Source organism: Rhipicephalus microplus, chromosome 1, assembly GCF_043290135.1.
Source record: "Rhipicephalus microplus isolate Deutch F79 chromosome 1, USDA_Rmic, whole genome shotgun sequence".
NCBI classification, from domain to species: domain Eukaryota; kingdom Metazoa; phylum Arthropoda; class Arachnida; order Ixodida; family Ixodidae; genus Rhipicephalus; species Rhipicephalus microplus.
In genome coordinates, this window is record NC_134700.1 from 84,866,928 (window position 1) to 84,894,389 (window position 27,462).

The window sequence follows — 27,462 nt, forward strand, 5'->3', positions numbered from 1 at the left end:
TATATATATAATATAAATATATATATATATATATATATATATATATATATATATATATATATATATATATATATATATATATATATATATATATATATGAACCCTTGAGAAAGAAAAATGTCAGTGGTTAACGCCTGGGCAGCCAAGTTAGATACCACGTGCCAGAGTATTTTTCTGGGTTTTTTCTTGCATTTTTATATATATAAGCATGCATATACGGTGAGTGACAACGACGCCGGCGGCAAAATCCAGCCGAGAGTGTCCATATAATTGCTATCGCAATAAAGGCCGCCCGCGCTCGAGCGGCAAAGTATGCGTGAGAGATAAGTGCGCGCTGGGCGATTCGCCAACGCGTGCTTATCTCTCACGCGTACTTTGCCGCGCTCGACACGGAACAGTGCGTTACGTGTCGAGCGGTAAACTTTGTTAATTCGCTCTCGTCCTTTGTGTGTGTTTTTTTCGCACGTCATTCGTGCGTGAGCAGCGCGCTGCACGTTTTGATCTGCCCGCCGTTCTCAGCGTGACATCCAAGTTGTTGCTGTCGCATTCATTGCTTCGCGCTTGCGGTGAAACTGGGACTTTTTTTCCATGGCCGATGGCATCCTAAATGTGGAATGAATAAAGTTTCAACTCACCACAGCTAACTAAAGTGTAAAGCGCGTGGTACTGCTAGACCACGTAAGTGCATGGTAGGTTTGCTACCCTTATCGTTCTTCGTGTAGGACCATCAATTCGAAAGCGCTTGTGTGCAATGCTTTAAGGCTTGCTCAACGAATGTTTGCAATGCATGGTCTGGTGAGAGCCTCTACTTCAAGCGACGTACGTGTGTCTAGTCTGTGCTGATTTCACAGACGTGGTATGTGATTACAATCAGGTGTCATGTGGCCGTGCTCTGGCGACAACTACATCACGGTATACTATTGTTCCATAAAAGCCAAAAGCATTCATATTCTTAAAGTAACAGAGAAGGAGCTTACGCTGAATTGTGTCACATGTGCGCGTTAAAACTCCTGAGAAACAAAGCATATCAAGCATGACGATATCTTACTGGGTGCACGCAAAACGCAACATCATTTCCAGCGATTCCCGTCACAATATATAGAAGGCGCCCACATCCGGCGTAGCAAATGGAAGGAGGGATGTTGGCAGAAAAAGAGAGGCGGCATTCCCACCCCTTCTGGCTCGTGCACATGCATACTTGGAAACCTATCGAAAGTGACAGCGAATTAAAAAATACGAAAAAAATAATCAAAATAAAGCAAGGTCTTCGCACTGCTGCGGAGCGCAAACGTCGTCCGTGTGCCGCCGCTGTTCCGGACAGCACTCGTCGACATCATCGTCCTCGGCCACGGCTGGGAGAGAGAGAAGCGCCTCGGGCAAGCGCATACGCTATCGCGCCGCGTGATTAATTGTGTTTGTTATTAATTCAGCCGTTTCATTCGCTGCTGCCACGAGCCGTGCCGTCCCTCTTACCCTTCCTCCCTCGAGGAGAAGGAAATGGCGCATCTCTTCGTCATTAATCACGGCTGCTGCGTCTTCTTTTCTTTTGCACTCTTCTTCACTTTCTCGCTACTCTTTTTCTCGTTGATCGCGGTTTTGGGTGCCCCTTCCGTTTATCTCTGCTTCTTCTCGAGTCTGCAGTCGCAATGTTACCGTCTCCTTTCAATACTTCTTTCTCCTATTCCCATAGCTTCTCGCTTAATACGTCCGCCTGTGTTCGTGATTTCTAACCATCACCCCCCCCCCCTCCTCGCTTCGTTCTCTTTGTCTTCCTAGCTTTGTTCAATCCTCGTTAGTTCCCTATTGGCGTTTGCGTTCCTTTCATTGGCACGCGCGGATAAATACCCGAGCCGCTCGCATTTATCTCCCTCTTCGCGCGTCCCTCTCCTCCTCGCACGCGATTCCGTCTTATTCGCCGCCACCCTCTGAGCCGTCGTTCTGTATCCGTTTATACGTCGTCATGCAGCGCCGTTCTTGTTCCCCGCATTAAGCGCTGCCTGCATCCAGATGTCTTATCGCGCGAGCGCTGGAGGTTTATGAGGCGTGTACGCATGCTTAATGCCCGTCTCTTTTTTCTTCACTCCGGGCCTAGCTCGGTGGCACCGCGGGGGTGTGTGTGCGTGCGAGTGTGCGCGTAATACATGCATATATATATATATATATATATATATATATATATATATATATATATATATATATATATATATATATATATATATATATATATATATATATATATATCGAACGGCCCCGCAATTACTGTGAGCGCTGCTACCGTATACCCCATGTGTGCGCATCGGTCTGTTTGCTCTCGCAGACGATGGCCATCCCTTATACTCCCAGAGAGGCGCAGCTTTTGCTGTCGCGACATTTGTCACGGCAGAGATATCGCGCGCGAGTGCAACGCGTGCCCGGCGGACACTCGTGGGGCGGCCGGCTGTACTGCCATGTTTGATGTGACGCGCCAGCTTCGTTGTTTCCGGGGCCGTCTCGCTATCGCCCTTGTTTATCCATCACTTTTCGTGATTGTGTGCCTCCGTCGGCCGCTCGGCTTGTTGGCTCTCATGTGCGCGACCTCCTCGGGCCTAAAGAGCTCTATGCGTGAGAGGGACGGCCAAATGTCTGCGCAAGATGTATACGTTCGACCTTCCGTTTTTCTTTCTCTACCCATTCATTGCTCTCCTACGTCCGTCTTTTTTATGTTATTATTTTCCATGTGAGTTTGCGTACATTTTTATGGGTGCCTGGTCTAGCTCTTGTTGGTGGCTAAGGGCTAAAGTCGCATTGCTGCAATATTTGAGGGCATATAGGTTGTAAGACGCGGGCTGCCAGAGCTGAATCGCGTTAGTGTGCGCGTTTTCTATTCTTTGTTTACACCTTGTCAACCTCTATCAATTTTCATACCATTCAGCCCTTCCCACAATGCCGGGTAGCCGGGCAATACATACCGAGGCTAACATGCCTGCATTTGCCTGAATTTTCTTTAAGTTAAAAGAACGTCCTTGGACTTCACTGTTGTGTGTGTGTGTGTGTGTGTGTGTGTGTGTGTGTGTGTGTGTGTGTGTGTGTGTGTGTGTGTGTGTGTGTGTGTGTGTGTGTGTGTGTGTGTGTGCGTGCGTGCGTGCGTGCGTGCGTGCGTGCGTGCGTGCGCTGACTTGCCGCGTATATGAAACTCTTTGGAGCGGAGTTCCCCAACGCATGGTCCGCTGACTTTTAACGTACGAATGGCACATGGTAGTCTTTGTCCCCTACTTTTTTTATTAAATTGTTATGTTTGTGGCATTCAATGCCACTCGCAAAATGTCTCGGCTGTCATGATCAATATGATCAATATAACACCTTGTTAATATAAGTTACACAGACCTGTCTGGTCTTAAATGTTTTGTGAAGCACTGATTGCGGTAACCTCGTGTTTAAACAGCCGCAGAACAAAAACTATTCAGTGCAGATTTTAGTCGTTGGGAATGCATGTATTGATATATTTCTCGAATACGCAAGAAATCGCTTTCAGAAATGATACATATATGACATATTGGAAACCCTTTATTCCAATGGCAACATTAGCTGACAATATATATTAAAATTAGTCCCCCCCCCCCTTCCCCCTGCTTCCAGCTCTTCACTCTCCGGCCGTTTGTGGGGCTAAACATCTTGACTTCGGCTCGGTAGCTGATGTGAGTTTGAAATCCATGCATTAAAGCGACGCGTCAACTTTCTTTGAAGATAGTGGCGGTTTCTTCGGAGAGTCCTTCTACGTACATGTCCTTACAAAAAAACTTTAACGTTCCCCTTCATATATGTGAAAGTGAGGACTCACAAAAAAAGGTCAAATGATTTTGTTTATTTATTTGCACGCGTATCGTTGAGTTGCGTTACTGCGCGAAACGTTCTGTCCCCGCGTATTACCGCATTGCTGGCGCGTTATTAAATTCCGGCTGGACGTTAGTACGGTTCGGTCAAAACAAAGGGCGGAAAACTATTGACACTTCGGTGGCACATCCATCTCAAAATTCCCGCAACCTACATTACGGTGGGATAAATTTAATGGCGTCTGCTCGAGTATGCCTAATTGTTTAATATCGGTAGAGGATGATTCAAATCCTTGAAGAAAAAAAAGAACCTAAATGTTCCATCTCTATACTCCGTAGCTTCTCGATAAGACGGTTTAAACTCCTGATGTCACGTTAGCAACAACGTGCAATGTAATGCTGAAAACGGCAAGCTGATCGAAACGTGCAGCGCGCTGCTCACGCACAAATGACGCACGAAAGCATACACAGGACGAGAGTGAACTAACGACGTTTACCGCTCGAAACTTAACGCGCTGTTTAAACAAAAACTACGCACGAAACGTAATCACAAGTACAGATGAGTGCAAACTAACAAGTGTCCCAGTTGTTATACTTCGCTGTGTATGAAAAGTGTGCTCTTTTCGCAAACGGCGCCTGTGCAGCAGAGCGGGCCCGGAAACTAACGAAATCGTTTTGGTGAAAGCCAAAGGCCCACGATTCTCCCCACTGAAGGATAAGCGCGCGCGCGCAATCATCTAACCCCCCACCACCACCACCACCATTCGTGGGGCAAAGTATGCGTGGTAGATAAGCGCGCGTCGGCGCATCGTAACAGCTGGGCGCCGAGCGCGGGTGGCTTCTTTTTCTTCTTAAGTTTTCATATATATATATATATATATATATATATATATATATATATATATATATATATATATATATATATATATATATATATATATATATATATATATATATATATATATTGTGGAGGAATGGCTGGACGATTTCGAACGGGTCGGCGCTGCTAACCGGTGGGATAACACCTACAAACTCGCTTACGTGTCATTCTACCTCACGGGTGTCGCGAAGACGTGGTTCCTCAACCACTTCATGGACATCCCCGACTGGTCAGCCTTCAAAGATCAGCTTCGCCATGTCTTTGGCACACCGGCTGTCCGTTCAGCTCTCGCAAGGAAAGCTCTTGCGACTCGGAAACAGCACATCGGGGAGTCGTATACATCCTACATCGAGGATGTCCTTTCACTTTGCCGCCGGGTTGACACCCCAATGACAGAGTCAGACAAGGTACGCCAGCTTCTTAAGGGCATTGGACCCGTCGCATTCAATGCCCTTGCAATCCAGAATCCGGCTACCGTTGCTGACGTTGCGACAACCTGTCAGCGCCTCGAAGAACTTGAGTCGATGCGCCTACAACCGGACAGTGACGCGGCCCGTATTACGACTGATCCAAACCTACGAGAAACGATAAGGGTGATAATACGCGAAGAATTAGAATCAATGGGATTCACACTACCATCAGTATCTACCATTCAGCCTTCTTCAACGTCATTGCGGGATGTCATCAGGGAAGAGCTCACGTCCATGACCCACATGGCCAACCTGCAGCCCATTGTCTCTCGTACTCTACCATCGTTCCCGCACACCGCCGCCGCACCACCAGGCACCGTCAGCTCGACGTCCCCGCCACGAACGTACGCGTCGGTTGCTGCCGCACCTCCCACAAGCTTTCCCACGAGCTTTTCATCACCACCGCGTGAGCCGTCACCTGTCCCTCTGACTTCTCTCTCTCCTGGTGCAGTTAGCGCAAGCTACTACCCTCCTCATCGATCGACTCGGCCTACGTGCTATTATTGCGGCTATCGTGGTCACATTGCACGCTTTTGCCGCAAGCGCCAGCAAGACGAGCGCCGAGGGTATGACATACGCGAACGGGACTATACCGCAGAAGCCTTGTACCAGGGTCGCCGTTATTCGTCACCGCCGCGTCGGTCTCCATCTCCGCCAGCATCGGGTGAACTGCGCAGTAGTCACCGATCAACCCGACGCCGTTCACCGTCGCCTTACCGTCGCTCTTCTTCTCCTCTTCAGCCCGCTTCCCTTACTTCTGATCGGCGTCCGGAAAACTAAGCGATGCAGTTTTTGGAGGACAAATTGCATTCCAACACAAGACTCCAATTCCTCCAGCGCGCCCCTACAATATGATTGCGGTCACAGTTGAGGGAGTGGACGTTGATGCTTTGGTGGACACTGGGGCTGCGTTTTCTGTTATTCGTGCTGATTTGTGTGCCCGTCTTCGAAAAGTCACGACGCCTTATGATGGACCGACACTGGTTACAGCCCAGGGAACAATGATTCGCCCTTCCGCTCTCTGTACTGCCCGTGTACTAATCGACGAAATTCTTCATCATATAGAATTTGCTGTGCTATCCCCGTGCTCCCATGAACTCATTTTAGGCTGGGACTTTCTTTCCTCTGCTTCTGCGGCTATTTGCTGTGCACAACGTGTCGTCCATCTTACTGACACGGACCACTTGCTCAACGACGAAACCTACAGGCCACTTCGACTCATCGCTGCAGTAGACATCGAGCTACCACCAAACGAACATCAATTAGTGACAGTTTTGTCCAGCGACGTCGACTCTGGTGACATTTTGGTCACTCCGTCACCGTATTGCCTTAATAAAGGCATAGCTCTGGCATCAGGTGTGGCTCGCTTCAACGATGGATCAGCTGTCCTCGCTGCTACGAACACCACACCAGATAAAATTTTACTGCCGCGGGGCACTACTGTCGCCTGCGTTGCCGATCTGGAGCCTGTGTGCGTCGTGCCTCTTACCCCTGCCTCCTCTAAAGGCCATCCTGGAGATCATGCTGCTTCCTCGGCCTTTACAGCAGCCATCAACAAGGACTTGACAGACTTGCAGAAGCAGCAGCTGCTTGATTTGTTGCAAAAGCATGCAAACTCTTTTGACGTTCATTCATCCAGCCTGGGTCAGACAATTGCTACAGCACATCGTATTCAGACCGACGGAACATCCATTGTGCATCGTCGTCCGTACCGCGTCTCCCTAGCCGAACGAAAAATCATTGAGGAAAACGTAGACGATATGCTGCAACGGGAGATAATCCGACCCTCAACCAGTCCTTGGTCGTCTCCAGTGGTTTTGGTGCGTAAAAAAGACGGTTCCGTACGATTTTGCGTCGATTACCGAGCACTCAATAAGATCACTAGAAAGGACGTATACCCCATGCCACGCATCGACGACGCCCTAGATTCCTTACAGGGTGCTGAATACTTTTAGAGCCTCGACTTGCGTTCAGGCTATTGGCAAATCCCCATGCACGAAGATGATAAAGAAAAAACTGCGTTTGCAACGCCGGACGGCCTATACGAATTCAATGTTATGCCGTTCGGTCTATGCAATGCGCCCGCAACTTTTGAGCGCATGATTGACACCGTGCTGCGTGGCCTGAAATGGAAGACTTGCCTATGTTACCTCGATGACATTGTTGTCTTTTCATCGACGTTTTCTCAACATCTGCAACGCTTGGACGAGGTCCTGACTTGTCTTGCGGGCGCTGGTCTTCAAATTAACACCAAAAAGTGCCATTTCGCCAGCAGATCTATCAAGGTACTCGGTCATATTGTGAGCAAGGACGGAATTCGCCCAGACCCTGATAAAACTGCTGCAGTGTTTCGCTTCCCTCGCCCTGACAAACCAAAAGATTTGCGAAGTTTCCTTGGTCTCGCCTCTTACTTTCGGCGATTCATACAAAACTTTGCCTCCATAGCCGCACCACTTCATAAGCTACTTGCTTCCGGTATGCCCTTTCAGTGGTCTCAGGAATGTGAATCAGCTTTCGACAGGTTGAAGAGTGCCCTCACGACCGACCCTGTACTTGCTCATTTTCACGATGATGCACCGACCTTCCTGCACACAGACGCTAGCGGCCGCGGTTTAGGAGCCGTGCTCCTGCAACGCGACAACTCTTCGCGAGAGCGAGTCGTTGCATACGCCAGCCGCGTCCTCTCCGCAGCCGAGAGGAACTACACGATCACCGAGCAGGAGTGCCTCGCCATCGTTTGGTCAGTACAGAAATTTCGTCCATACCTGCATGGCCGCCATTTCACCATTGTGACCGACCACCATGCTTTATGTTGGCTTTCGACACTCAAGAACTTGTCGGGACGCCTCGGACGCTGGATTCTACGCCTCCAAGAATATGATTTTGAGATCGTGTACAAGTGTGGCAGGAAGCATAGTGACGCCGATGCTCTTTCTCGCTGCCCACTACCAGCGACTTCACTCGGGGTTTCAGCCGTCAATTTGCACATCTCGCCCTCGGAGTCCACGTCTACGGCGGTTTCCTCTCTCGCCTCTATGGACCAGCTGCCTTCGGACGACCCGCACGATTTTCCTTCTCGACAGTTGGCTGACCCATACTGTCGACGTATTATAGACTACCTCACTGGCAGTTCCCGTCCACCTAATGCAAGGCTCCGTCGCCAGCTCTCGCAATTTAAGCTGGACAACTCGGTGCTGTACTGCAAAATTTACCATCCTGACGGTCAGCGCTGGGTTCCCGTTCTACCCCGATCGCTTCGGTCCGAAGTCCTCAGGGAACTTCATGACCATCCGACTGCTGGTCACCTTGGTTACCATAAAACCTACGATCGCCTTCGAAGTCGGTTTTATTGGCCAGGCATTACCACTAGCGTAGCTCGGTACGTCGGGTCCTGCACTGCCTGCCAATGTAGAAAACTACCAACATCTGCTCCCGCCGGTAAACTACAGCCTCTTCCGTGCCCAGCCACACCATTCGAAGTTGTAGGCGTCGATCTTTATGGCCCCCTCCCAGTCAGTGCTGCTGGAAACCGGTGGATAGTAACAGCCATTGACCATTTGACGCGCTACGCCGAGACGGCATCCGTTACTACAGGTTCAGCTTCTGAGATTGCCGATTTCATCCTCCGAGCCATTATACTGCGTCATGGTGCTCCACGTGTGTTGCTCAGTGACCGTGGAAGGGCCTTCCTTTCACAACTAGTGAACGAACTTCTTCAGGCCTCCGGCACAACTCACAAGACTGCCTCTAGTTATCATCCCCAGACTAACGGCCTCACTGAGCGATTCCACCGCACTCTTGCTGACATGATCGCCGCCTATATTCAACCAGACCACAAAAACTGGGACGTTGTTCTCCCATTCGTCACTTTCGCCTACAATACGGCCATTCAGCGAACAACCGGCTACTCGCCATTTTACCTAGTTTATGGACGCTCCCCTACTACTTTCCTGGACGTCTCCTTCTTTACCTGCCAAGTGAATTCATCTCCATCCTCTTCAGAGGAATACGTTTCACGACTCGCACAGTGCCGCCAACGAGCTCGTATAAACACTGAAGCCCGCCAGGAAGACAGAAAGCTAGTTTATGATGAATCGCATCGTGATGTATTCTTCCAACCTGGAGACGAAGTGCTCCTTTTGACGCCTGTTCGCACACCTGGTTTGTGCGACAAATTTCAGCCTCGGTTTATTGGACCGTACACAGTTCTTGAAGAGACTTCACCAGTGAATTATCGCGTGACGCCACTTGTAGCCCCAGCAGATCGCCGTTATCGAACTACAGAGGTCGTCCATGTCTCCCGTATGAAGCCCTTCATGCGACGTTCTTTGTCCCCTTGACTTGCCGCGGCCAGGCTGGCCGCTTTCACGTGGGGGGAATTGATGTGGGCATTTAGTATACGCATCCCCTTCACCGGTACATTATCATCATTATCATGTGTGGCTCATGCATCCCCATCGTTGTCGCGTAGCATCATCATCTTGGTCCGATCATCTCAGCTGTCGGCTGCCGGTTCTTCGGGCCTAATAAAGGTCTTCCAAACCAAGACTCCATAATATAAATATATATATATATATATATATATATATATATATATATATATATATATATATATATATATATATATATATATATATATATATTCATACATACTTATATTTATACGATGAATAAAGATGGTGGTGACGGCAACAAAAAAAAAACAGCCTAGAGTGTCCATATATTTGCTATCGCAATAAAAGAAAGCGATGTTTGGTCATCTTTTTTTTTTTCATTTAGTAATCCTTACCCAATCAAGTTACAAAAACAGCGTGAGCGTCCTAGACTGGTTTTTGATTCTGCAGTTCAGCGTCCGGGTAAGTTTTGATCACATGGTGCCTTGGTGCAGGCTCGCATGATGCCGACGTTCGTGTACGCCGTCGAGAACGTGACCTTGACCGTGGTGCCTTCTCCGGTGAGCTTCAGCATAGCTGGGGGCTCGTGGCGAACCATTGGCCCGTCCGCGGTCGTCATCCTCGAGACCGAGCTCTACCCGCCGCACCTTACCGACTACAGGTGCGTTAGCAACACCGACTATAACCCGCGCCGGAGCCTTCCTACGCATTCCGGCGTGTGGTACAATTAATTTTCACTCAGCTGGAAATCGTTCCCTTTTGTTTCTACAAGGAATGTAATATACTAAAATCCACGTCCATTGGCTGGTTCGAGTATCGTGAGGTGCGTAGCTAACGAAGCCGCCAAGAGTGGCCGTCACGTGCCCGCGCTCGCTACGTACCACACTGAAAATATGCTGCGTCGGGCTCGGAAAAAAAAAGAAAAAAAAGAAAGACAGACAAATGCTCAAGGTCACGACGCGTGCGTGCTGTAACTTTTTTTCTCCGCGCCATCCTTCCCTGCCAAGCTTACAGTGCGCTTGTCGAGATGAGAGGAGAGAAAAAAGCAATTACAGCGTGAGACAAACCTTTCTAACTACGCTTGTGTAACAGTCGAATTCTAAAAGTTCTTGTCTCAATTGATTCGTGAGGCAATAAACGTGCTTGCTGGAGCCATTCGATGGTTACCTAGAAAATTTCGCACGGCTTTTTATAGAGATATGTTCCAATCATGCTATGAGCATGCTGCTCCATCGGTCATCGCCGCCTCGATGTCCGCACGTCGTCTCCAATTCTTGTTGCGCTTCGCTGCACATGATCGTGACTCGCGCACATTCCTAGCCCAGCTCTTTAAATATTCCTTGCGCGCGCTCCCACTGGAAGCTATGATGCGCGCATATGTCCCTTGGCCATATTTGTTTCAAAGCTATGCTACTACAGCTAGCTATGCGGTAAACTCACTCCTGGCACTTGACAAGCTCTCTCGCACGAGCACTTCCTACCCATGCACAGGTGTGGTGAGGCCACCGCCTGGAGGAAGGCAAAGCCATGTACGATAGGAGGGGGCGTCTCGTGATTATCCCATTCCTTTGACGCCACCCATCCCGACCTGACGAATGAACGGACGAATGCTTCGCCCCACTCTTCATTATTCACCCCGTGGATACAGTGTACTAGAAGGGGGCAGTGAAGTGAACAAGGCGGCCGCGCCGCATCACGGCTGATTCTCCGGCGGGTGGCAGTAGCGGCGGCGCTGTAGTCCCATGGTACTGAAGATCTCCGAAACGTCTGCATTGGGATCTTGCGCGCCTGAGCCTGTGAAAGCGTGTAATTGCTGGTTTTTAGCGCGTTTAATGCATTTCTGAGCCTTTATCAGTGGACGCACCTGCTTCACACCACGGTGCACGAGTGAATATGCAGGCACGCCGAAATTGCGTCGATACATTCACTGTTTCAAGAGCATGCCGACCCCCTCACATGTGGGGGGGTCGGCAGGCTCTTGAAACAGTGTTTATATATATATATATATATATATATATATATATATATATATATATATATATATATATATATATATATATATATATATATAGAAATGCACGACCTAAATATAGTAGCTGTGCTAAGGGGCATTGCATGGGTATATATATATATATATACACACACACACACACCCATGCAATGCCCCTTAGCACAGCTACTATTTTTAGGTAGTGCATTTCTTGTCTATGTTAGACTTGAACTAGTTATGCGACCTCATACCGTCGAAAAGGTGAAATCTACAGTGCACATTTGTAGAGACACGCTATATTCAGCTTCGCCAACTGTAACTTATCAGCGCAGTGCTACCCATCGAAACTTTTTTTCTGAATGGGTGGGATGGGCAGCAGAACGCCTAACTTTGGCACTTGGAGGTCGCTGTGAATGCGTGTAAATATTTTAGTATACCCTGAAAAGTTAAATTACGAAAACATATTCTGGTGTAGGGGGTTCAGATTTCGTTCCTCTTTCCTCTTTACTTATGGCTTTCTGGCTCTGCGTACATGTGGCACAGTGATAGTTTTTAATCTCACAGCTTTCTGAGCACAGATATTTTCCAATAAATTGGCTAAGTTATTCTGAATATTGAAGACGCCTATTCAACAAAGAAAGAGTTAAGAGAGAAGAAATGAGTATAAAACACACCCTTTCTGAATTATTTTAGATCTCTCACAAGGGCTTTTATTGAGCTCAAATTCAGTAGATTGGCGTGTCGTACTTCAAGGGCTATGGCATCATGTGCTAAACATGAATGATGGGCAGGTATGAAAAAATTTGCATTTAGAAAGTGCGACGGAGGAGCCGAAGAGCACAGCAGTTCCTGCACGCGGCGCGCGGCTCTTTCAGTGCTATTCGACTGCAGCGCCACCGCTGCAGGCAACGAGGAAGGGATCAGGCGGCGAGAGCGGTCACGCCACTCAACACTTCTAGTACACTCTACCGTGGATATGCTGCCATTTTTTTTTTATGGCTAGGTTTCAAAATTTTCATGTACCGCTCCCCATCCAAGTGCTTTTTCATTCAGTACGGGCCACCGCAGAGCTACGCCTGACAACATAACCACCACAGCCTTCTGCTTGTGTGTGCCTCTCTGCTGCTTAGAACTGGCTAGCCTCCCTGTCCTTCCTCTTTCATTCCTCCTCCTCCTCCTCTCTGCTGCTGTGCCTGCGCGTCACCTAAAAGGACATTGAAAAAAGGCGACTACTGCATCACGCCGTAGCGTCTGTAGCTGGCGTATCCGTGATTTGTTTAAAGTATAGGTTGCCTTTTCTTATAATTCTCAATATGTAGCAGGGCAAGCCATGCAAGAAAAAAATAGGCGCAACATTGCCCCCTCCGTGTTAGTTTGTACAGGAACATTCACTGTTAACCAGCACCTGTGAGGGGAATGCTATTAGGACATTTTTGTCTGTCCGGAGTTTTGCTATATTCAAAGAATTTCATGTATTAGGATATGGAATGGAAACTGTGCATGCGTGCCTTATCGTTATCGCCTGATACAACATGGTTCTACGCGTGACTATTTCTTCTTGTGGTTAAAATTGCAGCACAAGCACACAAGAGACGCCTTGCGAAAAAAGAACTTGATAAAAAGAGTCTGATGAGATACAGAAGAACTTCGCCGCAATAAATTTCAAAACAAATGTGCATCGTCGCTCGCAAAAGAAAGAGGCGCATATTGTGGGCTTTTCCTCACAGATGGTCATACTGTGGAAAAACCAGTTTGACGAGCGCTCTGAGCGCGCCACATTACGGCCATAATGTTTCGTACTACGCCGAAGAATTTCCATTCAGAGACATAAAAATTTCCTATTTCCGGGATTTTTCCCTGCACAGGTTGACAAAGTTCTTAGCATATTTTATTGCACAACAATACTAATTTCCACCCTCATCCACGCGCACACACTATAATTACACGTATCTCACATGCTGGTGACATCTAAAATTATAACTAGCCCCTCCACTGCCGCAAAGCAAAAGCATGACTTTATTCATTCATACACTGTTAGTACACTGCACATTGTGGGCTTAAAGTCTAACACCAATAGTGAACTGGAAACCGCTCTGCGTAAATACCGTATCAGAAACAAATCCCAAAGCCTATGCTCATGTGGGGCATGCACCAGAACTGATTACAGCAGATGAAGGCGCACTGTTACTGCTAAGTACAGGTCATCATAAAAGAATTTATTCACTTATGCGATTTTCTGCAATAACACGAAGATTACCTTTTTTTCTCTGGTGCAAAACGGCAGAAGAAAATTCCTCGAAAAAGGAAAAAATGTTCTGCATGGAACATCACTGCGATGCGGCACTGGCGTGGCCAAAGAAAGAGCAATGGAGAGAGGAATGCTAAAACCCCCTTCTCTCAAAGTTTCGCAATTTACCTATATATGTGCGTGCACTACATAAAAGATAGTTGACCCCTAGCACCGCCTTTCCCACATACGCACAAATAATTAGCATCATCAGCCAAAAAGTGTTGTGCCGTGCAACTAACGTGACCTCTCTAGCCGCTGTGATGGTAATGATGGTCGATCAGCATGCAAAGGCCTATGGATATGAATAAAAGCTATATAAGAGACAAAACAACATAGATAACACTGATAAGAGCTGAGAAGGTCTCCTGTGAGGACATATAAAGATATGACTGATATGATCTGAAAGGAAGAGAGCACAATCACAAACTAAATAGAAGGCATTTGTCATTACCAATTCAGCTTAATCAGTATCATGGAAATAAGAGTAGCTCGCATCACCGCTGTGAACCGAGTTACATTGTCAAATAAAAATTTTCTCACTATTTTGGAATTTTATTATCATTATTTTTGGGTGGTGATCTTCTCCTGAAGCAAGCTGTCATCATACAATTAGAGTTAATCTACTTAGAAAGGGCAGTAACAGCATGCCATCAGTTAGCTTGTTCCCAGTGGGTAATTCTCAGTGGTAAGATATTATGTGGCATAAGTTATAATATTGTGTGTAGTTGATGCATTAGTGGAACCGGGGGTGCATTCGTCAGCATTCACATCAACTTTCACCAGCTTAGTATTTTTGGGCTTTTTGCAGGATCACTTGGAAGTGCGAGGATTTCAACGACAACCATGCCGAATGTTTCACGCAACCCTTCCCATCATCACTGGCCAAGCGAAGCACCAGCACTCTGCGTTTCCTCACTTCTTCGCTGAACCCTAATATTAGTGCTTTCCTGTTCACTGCAATGCTGACACTTGGGAATGGCTCCTCTCGTGTTGCACAGCAAGTCCTGGAGGCATCTACAGCAGGTCCTCGATACCGGTATGTCAGATTCGTAATGCAACCGTGTGAAAGGGGTGCATAAGTGTTGTGCTGTTATTTTGTAACATTGTTTCTGAAGTTTATTTTGTTGAAACTGTAAAGCATTCTTTGCAATTAATTTTATTCTCACTCACTGAATACCATGACAATGAGGTCAACAAATGATAAGTGCTAGTGGGACCTTGGCAAAGCTTGAAGTCAAATTGACGCGACAAAGCATTTTCTGGGTTTTGCATCTTAAGGAGTAAAGCTATCACTCTAGAAATGTTGCATCTTTTACAATTTCTGGTAATGTGTTGCATAACTGTTATCCCAAAAGTATGTGAAGTTTGCATTATTTTTCCATTTATTCTAATCTATAAACTTGATCTGCAAGTTGCATGTTCACTTTCTGTGAGAGTGGCATCACTTCAAGTAATGGAGATGTGTAGATGACATCGGGCAAGTTACTTGCGTGCTCAGCAAGGTAATGATAAACACGAAATAGCATAGTACATTCTAGAAATGAGAAATAAGCAGCTTCATATATATGCCTACCGTAACTTTTCTCACGAGCTGGTGTATTACTGCCAAGCCACATAGTACGACTAGCGTCAAGAAATTTCTTTCTTCAGCAAGGAAGGCAAGGTCTACCATTAAACGGACAATAATCTGAAACAACAAATCAGTTTCAACTGACAAATCATACTCCAATGATTGTTGTGGGCTCAATTTCGCTTGATGTAAGACAACAGAAAATTAAAGTCAAAGTTCTATTTTTTTATATTTTGTCAAAATCTCTGCACATGATTGTCAGCGTGACACCATGCATTTCTTAGTGTTTTCTCGTATTTTGGCCAGATAGGCATTATGAAATGTTCTGAGTCTTGTTGTGTTCTCTGTCACTGTTGAAAAATGATGCACTCGCTCATTGGGCACTACATACGCCACAGTAGGCGCCGTCAAAATCTATGACTTGACAGCTGCTAGTGCAGGAACCTCCCACATTTTCGTTTTATACATTTTCTTGCTTACCAAGCACCATCTTGCAGCAAGCTTGCATGGTGTTTTTGGTGTAAGAGTAATTTACTATTTCAAAAAAAATCCTTTTCTCATTGTTGTTTAAAAAAAAATATGCTGAGACTGTGCAGGGGTCGCAAGGTGTTCTAGTATGCTAGCACCAAGTGGACTGCGCTCTTAGTAGCAAGTGTAGCATAGTCAGTTTTTGGAAAAATGCCACAGTTTCGCCAAAAGGGTGATGCAATGAATGCAATAGCAACATAATCATATGTTTTACAAAGCAAGGCTAGCATTTTTATGAGCAATATTAATTGTCGTAAACATGCGCTTGCAAAGTAACCAAGTTTACTGCGACACTGCTGCAGTAGACGACCATAACAAGGCTTGTATGTAGTGACGGTGTTGATACACGAAGTTAGGCTGGCAGTCAACTCATTTATATCCGATCTCACGTAACTCTACAAAACGCTGGTGTAAAAGAACACGGCCGCTCCAAGTACACTCTTGGCACTGTCATTTCGCGTTGAGAGTGCAGCCCATAGGAGCACCCGCTGACTGTGGGGGCACAAGGCACTCGCTGATGATTGCGGATAAGCTTCACCCCCCCCCCCCCTCCCCCTTGTTCACTCACGAGATAAGCTTGTGCAGACGACCCCTGCCCGAAAAGGTGACATTCGCTCCCCAAAAAGTGGAGGATAGCCCATTCTTCCCCGTATATATATATATATATATATATATATATATATATATATATATATATATATATATATATATATATATATATATATATATATATATATAGATAGATAGATACCCAGAAACTTCTTAATCTCATCTGCCCACTTAACTTTCTGTCTCCCCTTAACCCACTTGCCTTTGTTACCCTTAATGAACAGCAGTTATCCTGCCCCACCCATGTGTCCATTTACTCTTCTTGATTTCAACTATAATACATATAACCCCCATTTCTTCCCTGATCCACTTTGCTCTCTTCTTGCCTGTTAAGGTTTCACCTATCATTTTCCTTTCCATCGCTCGTTGTGTCGTCCTCAATTTAAGCTGAACCCTCTTTGTAAGTCTCCAAGTTTCTGTTCTGTAGGTAAGTACTGGCAAGATGCAGCTGTTATATACCTTCCTCTTGAGGGATAATAGTAATCTACCAGACAGCTGCTGACTCGCAGGTCGCGGGATCTAATCCCGGCTGCGGCGGCTGCATTTTCGATGGAGATGGAAATACTGTAGGCTCGTGTGCTTATATTTGGGTGCACGTTAAAGAACCTCAGGTGGTTGAAGTTTCCAAATCTCTCCACTACGGCGTCTCTCATTATCATATGGTGGTTTTGGGACGTTAAACCCCACATATCAATCAATAAATCTACCAGTCATGATTTGAGGGTGCTTCTCAAATGTGCTTCACCCCATTCTTCTACTTACTTCAATTTCATAGTTCAGCTCCGCAGCTATTACCTGTCCTAAACAGAAAGTTAGGTAGGCAGTTGAGATTAAAAATTTTGCTGGTATAAAGTGGCAGCAGCAAGCACAGGACCGAGTTGACTGGCGGAACATGGGAGATGCCTTTGTCCTGCAGTGGACGTAGTCAGGCTGAGGATGGTGATGATGATGAAGAAGATGATGATGATCATATATATACATATACATATTTGTGAATGACGGTGGCAGCGGCGGCGACGGCAAAAAATCAGCCGGTACTGTCGATATGATTGCTATTGCAATAAAATTCATGCTTCATTTGTCTACCTTGACATTCCAGTCATTGCATGAAAAACCGCACAAAACAAGGCTGCTCAAAAAGTGGGCTTCTTCTCATAAACTATTATATTGCGTGCAGACAAGCTTTACAGGAGCTTGGAATGCCCAGGGGATGAAACGGAGTCTGGAATGCCCAGGGGATGGTTGCGACACTGACATTTTATTATTTTTTTCACAATTATGTGGGCCTACATGCGTTGCGAGGGTAAAACCTAGAATGAAACTGCAAGAAAACTAATGTCCATAGGCTGCTTACATTTTCTTTTCTTCTTGTAACAACCAACACATCTTATTATGTGTGCATATTATTATGTAAGCAAAGTGTATGATGTAATGGAACAATAAAGTGTTTTTTTATATTACGCAACAAGAAGATATATGTTTCTTCAATTGGTTTAATTATGTAGTTGCTGTCCTGGCAGAACCTCTGGTCACTCGTTCAGAATCATTGAATTGCTTCACTTTGCTCATTGTACAGTTTGCCTTTTTTGGTATTAGAAGGCACTCTTAAATAAGGTGTGCTAGGACCTTCGACTATTTTCACACTGAATGCTTTTTCAAGTTGGAAAGCTTTTTTTTTTTGTTTTTGTGGCCAGAGTACATTACTTTGTTTAACCTGCATTTAAGTGCTTTAGCTTCAGCTCAACTCATGCAAGCTTTTTCCTAGACAGTGGTAATCTTGACAAATTACGATCGCTTGGGTTTGTAGAATAAAGCTTAGCATTTCAGCATGCAGTAAATGCATAATCAACAGCAAGAGAAGAGCATGAAGTTATAATATAGCACCAGATCTAGTCATATTGTTTTCAGGAAACTATCCCTTTGGTAGCAGTTTATCAGGACTTCTGTGTGCAAAGCTGCTATTTCAGAATGCCTTTTTTGCAGTTATAGTATCGGCATGGCGATTTCTCGCAATGGCCTTGCTTCTTTGTTGATGGCAGCAAGATAGAGCTGTTTTTGTGAAACGTGTTTACTCATTCACAATTGAGCTAGCAGACCAACATGTGTTTTGCAAGGAAGGCTGATAATTTCTCGACGTTGTTGTCACCTTCCAGACTCACTGAACTGAGCTGCCGGTCATGTGGCTATGGGAGACAAGTTCGAAGTCACAAAAGAGTGGTTCTCACAGCATCGTGCGTGGACTGTGACACCAAGGAAGAGCTCGACTTTGAGTGGTCGCTGTGGCGCCTTGCAGACCATGAAATCCATCACCAAGGTATGCAGAACTGAGGATTGCAAGTCCTTATTTTTCATCATTCTGACTTAACATCGTCATTTTTGCAATGATTGAGGTCTTAATATTATATTGTACGATGTAGCTGTATATATGCTGAGTGCATATAAGCTTGATTTGAGGATTTTCAGCATTGTTTGTTGGCAATGTTAACAAGCAGAAAAGACATAACAGGTGGAAATATTAGTGGAAATAACAAGTTTAATAACAAATAGAATATCTGTGGAATAACAAGGGCAAATAATAACAAGTAGAAAGACAAATGTGTTGTACTGGAAACCAAAGTTTTCTTAATGATGTTCATTCAATGAATAGCTAATTGAGAGATGCTCGTTTCAAGCATATGGGGAAGGATCTTTCTTTTGCTACACCTTCTCTATAGATGTTCCATGAGATAAGGATATTGGTAAAAGAACAAGAAATGGGGACTATCATAAGTGTTCTTTCCTCCTCAAAGAGACATGCAGGCAGGGTTCTTATAGGGAGAATTATACAATAGAAAGCATCTTGCTTGCATCAATAATTTGGCTGTTGTAGAAGTGCCAGTGACTGCACTCGACTGACACACGTTGTCTTGCATGCAGGTGATGACCACTGTGACAGCGGAAGTGGCAATAGTCGAATAAATTCAGACAACAGTGGAACTCAAACTGGTCGAATTCCGCACCGCAGAGCACACGGCACTCAGCTCGGCCTAGGTCAAGCAAATTCAGGTCAGTGAATGCTGATGATCTGATAACATATTTTAATAACTTATTTCCTGTTTGTGTGACTTGTCTTGCAAAAGCATCATCTTGTGAAGACATGGCTTTAAGAATTTGGTATTCTTATTATCTCTTCTATTCTTTCAGAGCTTGATCTGGTCTTGCAGTATTTATTCCTTACCTTGTAATTTTATGTGAAATATACAGCTCAACATAGCACATGCATCATATATGATGAAACATGTGTTCATGTGAGGTGATAGGTTGGCTTTTTTTCACTTTAAAAGCCTTCTAAATAATGGGAATTCAAAGAGTCGTATAAGTCTACCAGGACTTTGAAACTCATGTTCCTTAAGTGCCGTTGCTTTTTTTTTCGATAATGCGATCTAAACACTCGCTTTTTCTGATCTTTTCCTAACTGTTTTCTCAATGGACACAACGAATAAAGCACATGAGCATGGAGTGACCGCGCATCATAATATGCACTCCCAGCATGACTGTTGCTTTTAATAATTTTTTAACACTTTTTGAGTGCTTACTCAACTTGCATTCATGTCCATGGTAATAAACATGATGTTATCTTCTTCTTGTTCTTTTTTTTTTTTCAGGAAGCCCAATTCCACCATTTCCAGATTTTGCCAATGGCACAGAATCTACAAAAAATGGTATGAACAGCAGCTGTGTGCTTATATCTTTCTTTGTTTCTTCTTTCTTTCCTGGCACTCTCAAGAAATCTATACAGCTTACCCTGATGATTGGATGTTTGGCGCACAATCTCTGCAGATTATCATGATTATCTTTGTCTACTCTTCATAAAAGTTTCCTCTTTCTAAAACCATTCGACTTGATTTCAGCATTGCAGAATATTCATGGCTTGTATGTTATCCTGTAGTTATCGTATATATCATTTATTACTCTAATATTTAACTTCTACATGACTTAAGTGTATATATGATCTTCATGTTCTGTTACTGTGATCGGATGTGTTTGCTTGTGTGTTTTCTTTTTGTTTGAACATTTTGTGAAAAATTATTGTAATAACCAACTGCCACACTCCTAAAAAATAATAGCAGAATTGTAAAGAAATAAATACGTCTTTTGTCTCCCTCACAAGTCGCCCTGTGATATCTTTGACCTGCTCACAACAATAATTTTGCGTGCATGCCAGTCTGCTACTGCCATGTATACTTCTCTATTACAGGCACCTATACTACTTCAGTTCATTTCGGAGCAATTCCAAGCCATCTTGTTGCCGACCTCGGAAACCGACAACATTCTAAAGGTACGTTGATCGCAGATCTTGGTATGCACCCTCAGCCTTCGGGCATAGTTGTTATTAATGCAAGCATCTATGCAGGCTTTAGTGGTTAAAATCACATTTTCGTAATTGTTTTCTGCTATTTACAAGACCGCATGTAGCCACTTGGGTGCTGGAAAGCTAAAAAGGCACTTCTTTGATGATTTTTTTTTTTTTCAGACCGGGAAAGGCACAGAAGAATTGATAGCAGGCTTGGTGTTGCATCTGCAGAGAGTGCCAGGGGGCCATTCTTCAGAAAATTCTTCAGCCATCCTCAAGAGAGAATTGAAGTTGACAGCATTGAGAGATCGTTCCTTCATCATGGATGGCTGATCCTTAAACCAGGAACATTGATTGCCAGGTCTTCCTACTCAGTTCATGTCATAATTCGCCAGAAAGGTGTGTTGGCTTGGGGATTTTTGATAGGTTTGCTTTAATATTACCTTTTTGGCTAAAATTGAAGTAGAAGTAAATAATAATTAGTGTTGAGAAATTTGAAGCAGATTCAAATAGTTTCACATGTTGTATACCACTAGGATGCAAGTGTTAAGCAGCAACATACATCACATTTCAAAATTATTCATGCTTAGCCCATGTAAGCCTATATAACATGCATTTCAACTTTAAAAAAATGTTAATCAGACTGGAGGCAGTATCCAGACATCGTCTTGAACTGTGGCTTTGCAGAATTGTTAACTTCCTTTGAATAGATTGTTTCACGATGTGGCAGCTTCATGGTCAAATGAAACATTTTCTTTGGATGGCTTGAGTGTAATAAAATATAATCTATTTGTGGCAAAACAGCCATTTGGGCTTCCATACTGCACCCCACTTTTTACATTTAGAATCAGTCTGTTTGTATATTTCAAATTATTTATAAGTAGAATTAGTACTATCAATTTGCAAGTCGAATCATTCTGTTAGGTATTACTTTATTTGAATTTTAAACTGGAACATTCGTGAAGTTCTATTTGATAGGCATCATTAGCAATTGCAAAATGAGTGAAATTATAAAGTAACTTGGCAATAAATCATATACATACTGTGTGTACTCTTTTATATGACCTTAAAACGTAAATATCTTTATAAGCTTTACGTAGTGCTCAAAATGTTTAAAAGTACAAAACGCACCAAAGTGGGATTTCACGTAAGATGGAACAAAGCATGGAGGATTTACCTCTTAAACTTATTTCAAAATTTTATATATTGTCACCTGATGAGTGGAAAGAATAAATCCACAATTGGTTTTTCCGAAAAAGTGTTTTTCGAAGCACAGTAAATTTACATTGACTAAGCAGTGGAGTGCCTCGCTTAACTGCTTTGCTGTTTTTCTAACTTTGGCGATGAAATACACAAAATTAATTAGAGCTATATATCTCAAATTTATTTAGCTAAATATATGCGTTTAACGTAAGTAGGTAGTGACTGAAAGTAGAGGCTGAGGAGGAAGAAGTGCTTTTAAAATAAACATGGCGTATGAGCCAGGCCACGACTCCGATTCATTATAGCGTCACAAGGCTCGATGATTGCTTAGGGAATTGACGATAGTGTCGGGTTTTCTTGAGATGGTTGGCAATAAGTAGGTCTTGGTCATAGTCGCTAAAACGAGTGATCATTTCTTCTTTTATCTTTTGCCAAGACTCGTCATTTTCAAAGATGTGGGTGAGGTAAAACTTAAATGCCTCACCGGAGATGTAGTCAGTGAAGTTGATGATCCTTTCCCGTTCTGACCAGGATGCAGCGGTGGCGTGGACCTCGAATAGGTTGAACCAGTCCTGTACGGGTCCGTCGTCCGCTGATCCGGTGTACTTGGGGATGTCGAGGACAGCCGATGGTTCTGTCATGGTGCTGGTCGTTGTCCTTCTAGGCGATGATTCGGTAGTCAATGTATGGTCAGGGTGTCTTCTGGGGAACTGCGTCGATGATGAGTGACCGATGAAGGGGCAGGCAGGTCTCCATCCCTTCGACTCGTGTGACTCTATGAAGAATGGGAGACGTGGCTTGGCTCATACCCCATGTTTATTCCTTCTGCACTTCTTCCTCCTCTGCTTCTACCAACCGTCGCTACCTTCTTACGTCACATGCATACTGTTGCTTAGGTTCAGTTATTTTTTGCTTCTCTTGGTGGCCAGATACATTTATAAAAAGTCTCAAAATCATTCCAAGAAACGTTTTTCTGCCTACATTGCAGGCCTCATTTCATGAATAGCTTACGACAGAGCAGGGAAAAATCTGCGATACTCTCTCAGCATGCTTATTCATAAAAACGCCAAAGCTTATATTGATAACACTTTCCTATAAAATGATACAAGCGCGCTAACTTCGAAAAAACAGCATGCAAAGGAAACTTCTGAAGACAAATGAAAAAAACTATTTTTGATGTTTCTTAAACTTTCTTCACTTATTCTCTTGCACATCAGCTTCCGCAATCAATAAAAACATATTGCATAATGTGGTTTTACTTGCAGTACGACCCATCAAATAATGTTTTTGCGCAAGGATAGACAATTGTATATCACACTTCCTGCCAGCTAAGTATGCAATGCAGGCCTTTATTTTAGTGTCTTAAAAGGCAAGGAGCACTGAAATAGCTGTTGGCTGCACTGGGGACTCCAATTTCAAGATGATTTGGTCATGGGAGTTGCCATGAGTGCTGGATTTATTAGCGAGCAAGCACGCACTGTCCGGCCTGTTCTAGTGTGAAGAGGGCTCGTTTTCGTGTCTTCAGACAGATAGATTGCGATACAGCGAGAAGAAACTTCTATGTGCAATGGAGTGTCGCTATTTTATTCGCCCTTTGCTGGCATCACAGCCACGCGCTATTAACACGGCATATCAGAAGTGCAGATGTAGCAGACATTGTTTGCTGTTTTTGTGTTCAAATGCAAACAAAAGCATGGCTAGAATATGTACTTGTATATTTAAACAAAAGCGTGCCGAGGTGACTGATGTAACGTGGGCACGACAGGGTTTTGACGCATGTGCTTGACATGTAAACAAAGGTGATTGGCCAAGGTCACAGATTCGCTGTCTGTATCTCAAGTTCACCAACCGCATTTGGTGCCTGCACAAGAAGCACTTCAAGGTGTCGACGTGTATGTTGCGTTTGACTGCGTTCCCTCGGTTGGAAGCACCAGGAATTCTCTTGACTCGGGAACTTGCGAGCACTCGCTTTCTGCACGATGTGATAGCCGCATTCGTGTGTGATAGCCGCATTCGATGTGATAGCCGCGTGTGTGTGTGTGTGTGTGTGTGTGTGTGTGTGTGTGTGTGTGTGCGTGCGTGTGTGTGTGCGTGTGTGTGTGTGTATACATACACAAAAATACATCAACGCAAAGGATATGTTACGTCTGTTCAATATACACGATAGATTTTATATGGGGGTTCTATATATGCAAATTAGACTGTATTGCCAGAAATTGTAAGGGCACATGGTTGCTATACCTTATACACACTTGACTTAAACCCTTGTTTTTTTCGTTTTTTTCTTCTGCACAATTAGGTTCCAGTGAGATCAGGGGAGAAGCGAGAGAGAGAATAACGGTTGGAGAAGGAATCTCAGGAGGTCGGTGTGTTGTTGAGCCCCAGAACGGTGTCGCTCTGGAAACGCTCTTCACGGCAAACTGCTCTGGTTGGAAAGGCGGCCGAAAACCGTACACGTACATCATCAGCTACAGCCTGTCTCCTGGTGGCACCTGGCAACAACTGTATCGCGGATCTCATTCCACCTCCTCATTTTGGCTGCCTACTGGAAAGACCACACTGAGCAACAATGGTGACTTCATTGATTATTTGGCATTTGTGAAAGAAGCATTGCCATTCCCTCAGTACTAATCGCAAAGCCACAAAATTAATCCACACAGTTACCTAATAAAGAAGGGGTCAGGTCATTTCAACTAGAAACATTAAAAATTAAAAAACATATGTAATTCAGTTTTTCTCATTCTCACATAAGCAATGTTAAGAGCCAGTAGTGTTATCTCTATGTGAAAATCGAAAAAGACAACTGGAAGAAGTTTGTACTGTACTGATATAATTAAATAACTGGCTTCAATTTTTTTCTCTGTCCACTTTTGTAGTGTACGTCAGCATGGTCGTGCAAGATGGTGACGGCTTTCAGTCATGCGTTCCACAGACCAGCATGGTGAAAGTTCTGAATGGCAATCTCTTTGACATGTAAGTCAAGTCGCTGCTTCCTGTGAAGCATATTCTCATAAGCCTAATCTGCAAACAGAATACAGGAACATAGGTAAAAACTAGGAGCATAATTTTAGGGGTGAAAGTGGTCGTCTGAAGTTAGAAAACTGGTTCAGCTGTTACATGATTTGATATAGATCTCCCTGCGGTTGAAGTGCATTAAGCTTGTGGGAGTATGACATTTTGGTTCAGGGGCAAGTTAAAGTGAGCGCATTGAATAATTTCAAAGAAAAATTCAAAGATCAGCAGGATTAGCATGGCATAAGTTGTGAGTAGTAAAATACAATACATTTAAAAGTTTTCCATGCTTAGTGGGTGTAATAGCTTTCTAACTTTAAAAAAGAATTAAATTAGTATACTTATTTAAGTGTGAGGTGCGGTGTCATGGCAACGAGGCTTTCTTTAGCCTAGACATTTACTTGGCATATCAGCTACAAACTGCAGTGAAATCATTTTTTTCAGGTGGGTTACATGTAGCAAAACGTCTAATCATTTGATAATATTGAATGCACCGAAAATATGAAAATCTTAAATTCTTGAGAAAGTTAATGAATACTGTAATGTTCTTTCAACTATTTAAAATACTGAAATATTCTCACTTGCATAGACGGCATTAAATATATTTTGTGCTGTGCTCTTAGGGCTCGTTTTGAAATAACCAAAGGCAAAGCTTTACATAGAGCTGCTGGTCAATATTCTAGTTTGTATTACTGGAACGTATCTTGTGTCGATTTTGTTGTTGCTTAAGCTTAAATTTATTGACGTAGCTTGAATTATTATTGTAGTGTTGATGAAACAAACCTATCTCATCACTGCTTCATTGGGCAGCTATAAATAAACTGGTAATTATGATGCTGATTACAATTATATATTATCTTACCCAAGTAAATTATTGCTATGCAATAATGCCTACTATATTTAAATTCGTAACCACAGTACCCAAAAATACGAAGTTAATCGACCTTATAGTTGATTTTTGAATTGTAGATTTCTTTACATCAAGTAGTTGATCATTGTTGAAAAACAAGATTGCATTTTAGCTATGTTTTATGCATATCCGGCCAATTTCAGTGAGATTAACCAGCAAATTTATCTTTTCTTAGAAGGTACAGTAATCTCTTTCTGCAAGGTATGACAACACAATTTTTTCTTGTCAAGCATTGTTACTCGCAGTTAATATCATTAAAACTAAAATTTATAGCTACTAACAGCGTATTGCTCTTTCTTTTTCATTTTTCAGCAAAAACAAAACTTTCCACCTTTTACCAAAGATTACCCAGGTCTTTTACGATCAGCAATACCACACAGCAATGAACAAGCTGCAAGTGCTTGTAATTGTGCTCCGAAGTTTCGTGGTGTCTGCAAGCTACTTGCACACACACCAACTTGACTACTTGACAAACACCTGGCGATTTGCTGTGCGAATTCTTCGAAACTTGGAACCTTTTCCTGTTGTAAGTGCATTGTTGACTTACAAATTTTGTGAACTTGATTTCAGTTTTGTACCTGCTTCGTGTTCTGATGTACTGCGTCATGTGCTGATTTGTACTAATGGTACATAAACAATACTTCACATATGTAGTAGATTGTTATTGATTATGGTTAAATGGGTTTTTATTGCGATAGCATTCACATGGACAGTCTCAGCTGGTTTTTACCATTGCCAAAGCTGCCTTCATGCACCCTATATGTATACGTATCGATATATAGGAAAACTTGTGAAAGCAAAAAAGCCGCCTGCACTCTGCACACAGCTTGCGTGTACTTTGCCTGACAGATGGGAGCGAGGAGGGGTGGGTTAGGTGCTTGTGGGTTCAGGCTCATCATACAGGGAGGAGAACCATGTGCCTTGGCCTTCCACCAGAATGATTGCGTTTGTCACCTGGGCCACAGAGGTCAAATTCGCTCACTGGGCAAGCCCTGTTTGCAAAAAGAGAGCGCCTTTGAAACACAGTGAAGTAACAACTCGGACACTCGTTAGTTCGCACTAATATCTGTACCTGTGATTACGTTTCGTGCATCATTTTTGTTTAAGCAGTGCATTAAGCATTGAGCTGTAAACTTTGTTAGTTAGCTGTCATCCTGTGTGTGTTGTTCTCGTGCGTCATTCGTGCGTGAGCAGTAAGCTGTACGTTTCGATTGGCTAGTCGTTCTCAGTGTTACATTTCAAGTTATTACTATCGCACTCATTGCTTCGCTCTTGTGACAAAACTCTGACTTTTTTTATCATGCACTAAAAGGACAGCACAGGAACGTATTTTTTATTAAAGTTTATTCTTATTGTAATGGGACTATCGGGGGAAGAAACAAGACCTGCAGCTTTGTGCTCAGCGCTTCAATGCTCTGGTTACAGAGCCAACACTTTAGGTTACAATGTATTAGCATATAATAT

The 27,462-nt window shown here is 43.9% G+C and overlaps 1 protein-coding gene across 1 annotated transcript in view; it reads left to right on the forward strand.

Annotated features, from left to right (window-relative positions):
• The window catches only part of LOC119178611 (uncharacterized), a 243,067-nt gene that overhangs the window by 122,742 nt on the left and 92,863 nt on the right, over positions 1 to 27,462 (forward strand). Inside the window, exons 12-21 of the mRNA XM_037429824.2 lie at positions 10,048 to 10,214; positions 14,642 to 14,869; positions 18,694 to 18,854; positions 19,457 to 19,585; positions 20,185 to 20,241; positions 20,778 to 20,858; positions 21,054 to 21,272; positions 24,376 to 24,648; positions 24,953 to 25,049; positions 26,311 to 26,524. Coding sequence (XP_037285721.2) covers positions 10,048 to 10,214; positions 14,642 to 14,869; positions 18,694 to 18,854; positions 19,457 to 19,585; positions 20,185 to 20,241; positions 20,778 to 20,858; positions 21,054 to 21,272; positions 24,376 to 24,648; positions 24,953 to 25,049; positions 26,311 to 26,524 — 1,626 coding nt within the window. The remainder of the gene's footprint in view (positions 1 to 10,047; positions 10,215 to 14,641; positions 14,870 to 18,693; positions 18,855 to 19,456; positions 19,586 to 20,184; positions 20,242 to 20,777; positions 20,859 to 21,053; positions 21,273 to 24,375; positions 24,649 to 24,952; positions 25,050 to 26,310; positions 26,525 to 27,462) is intronic.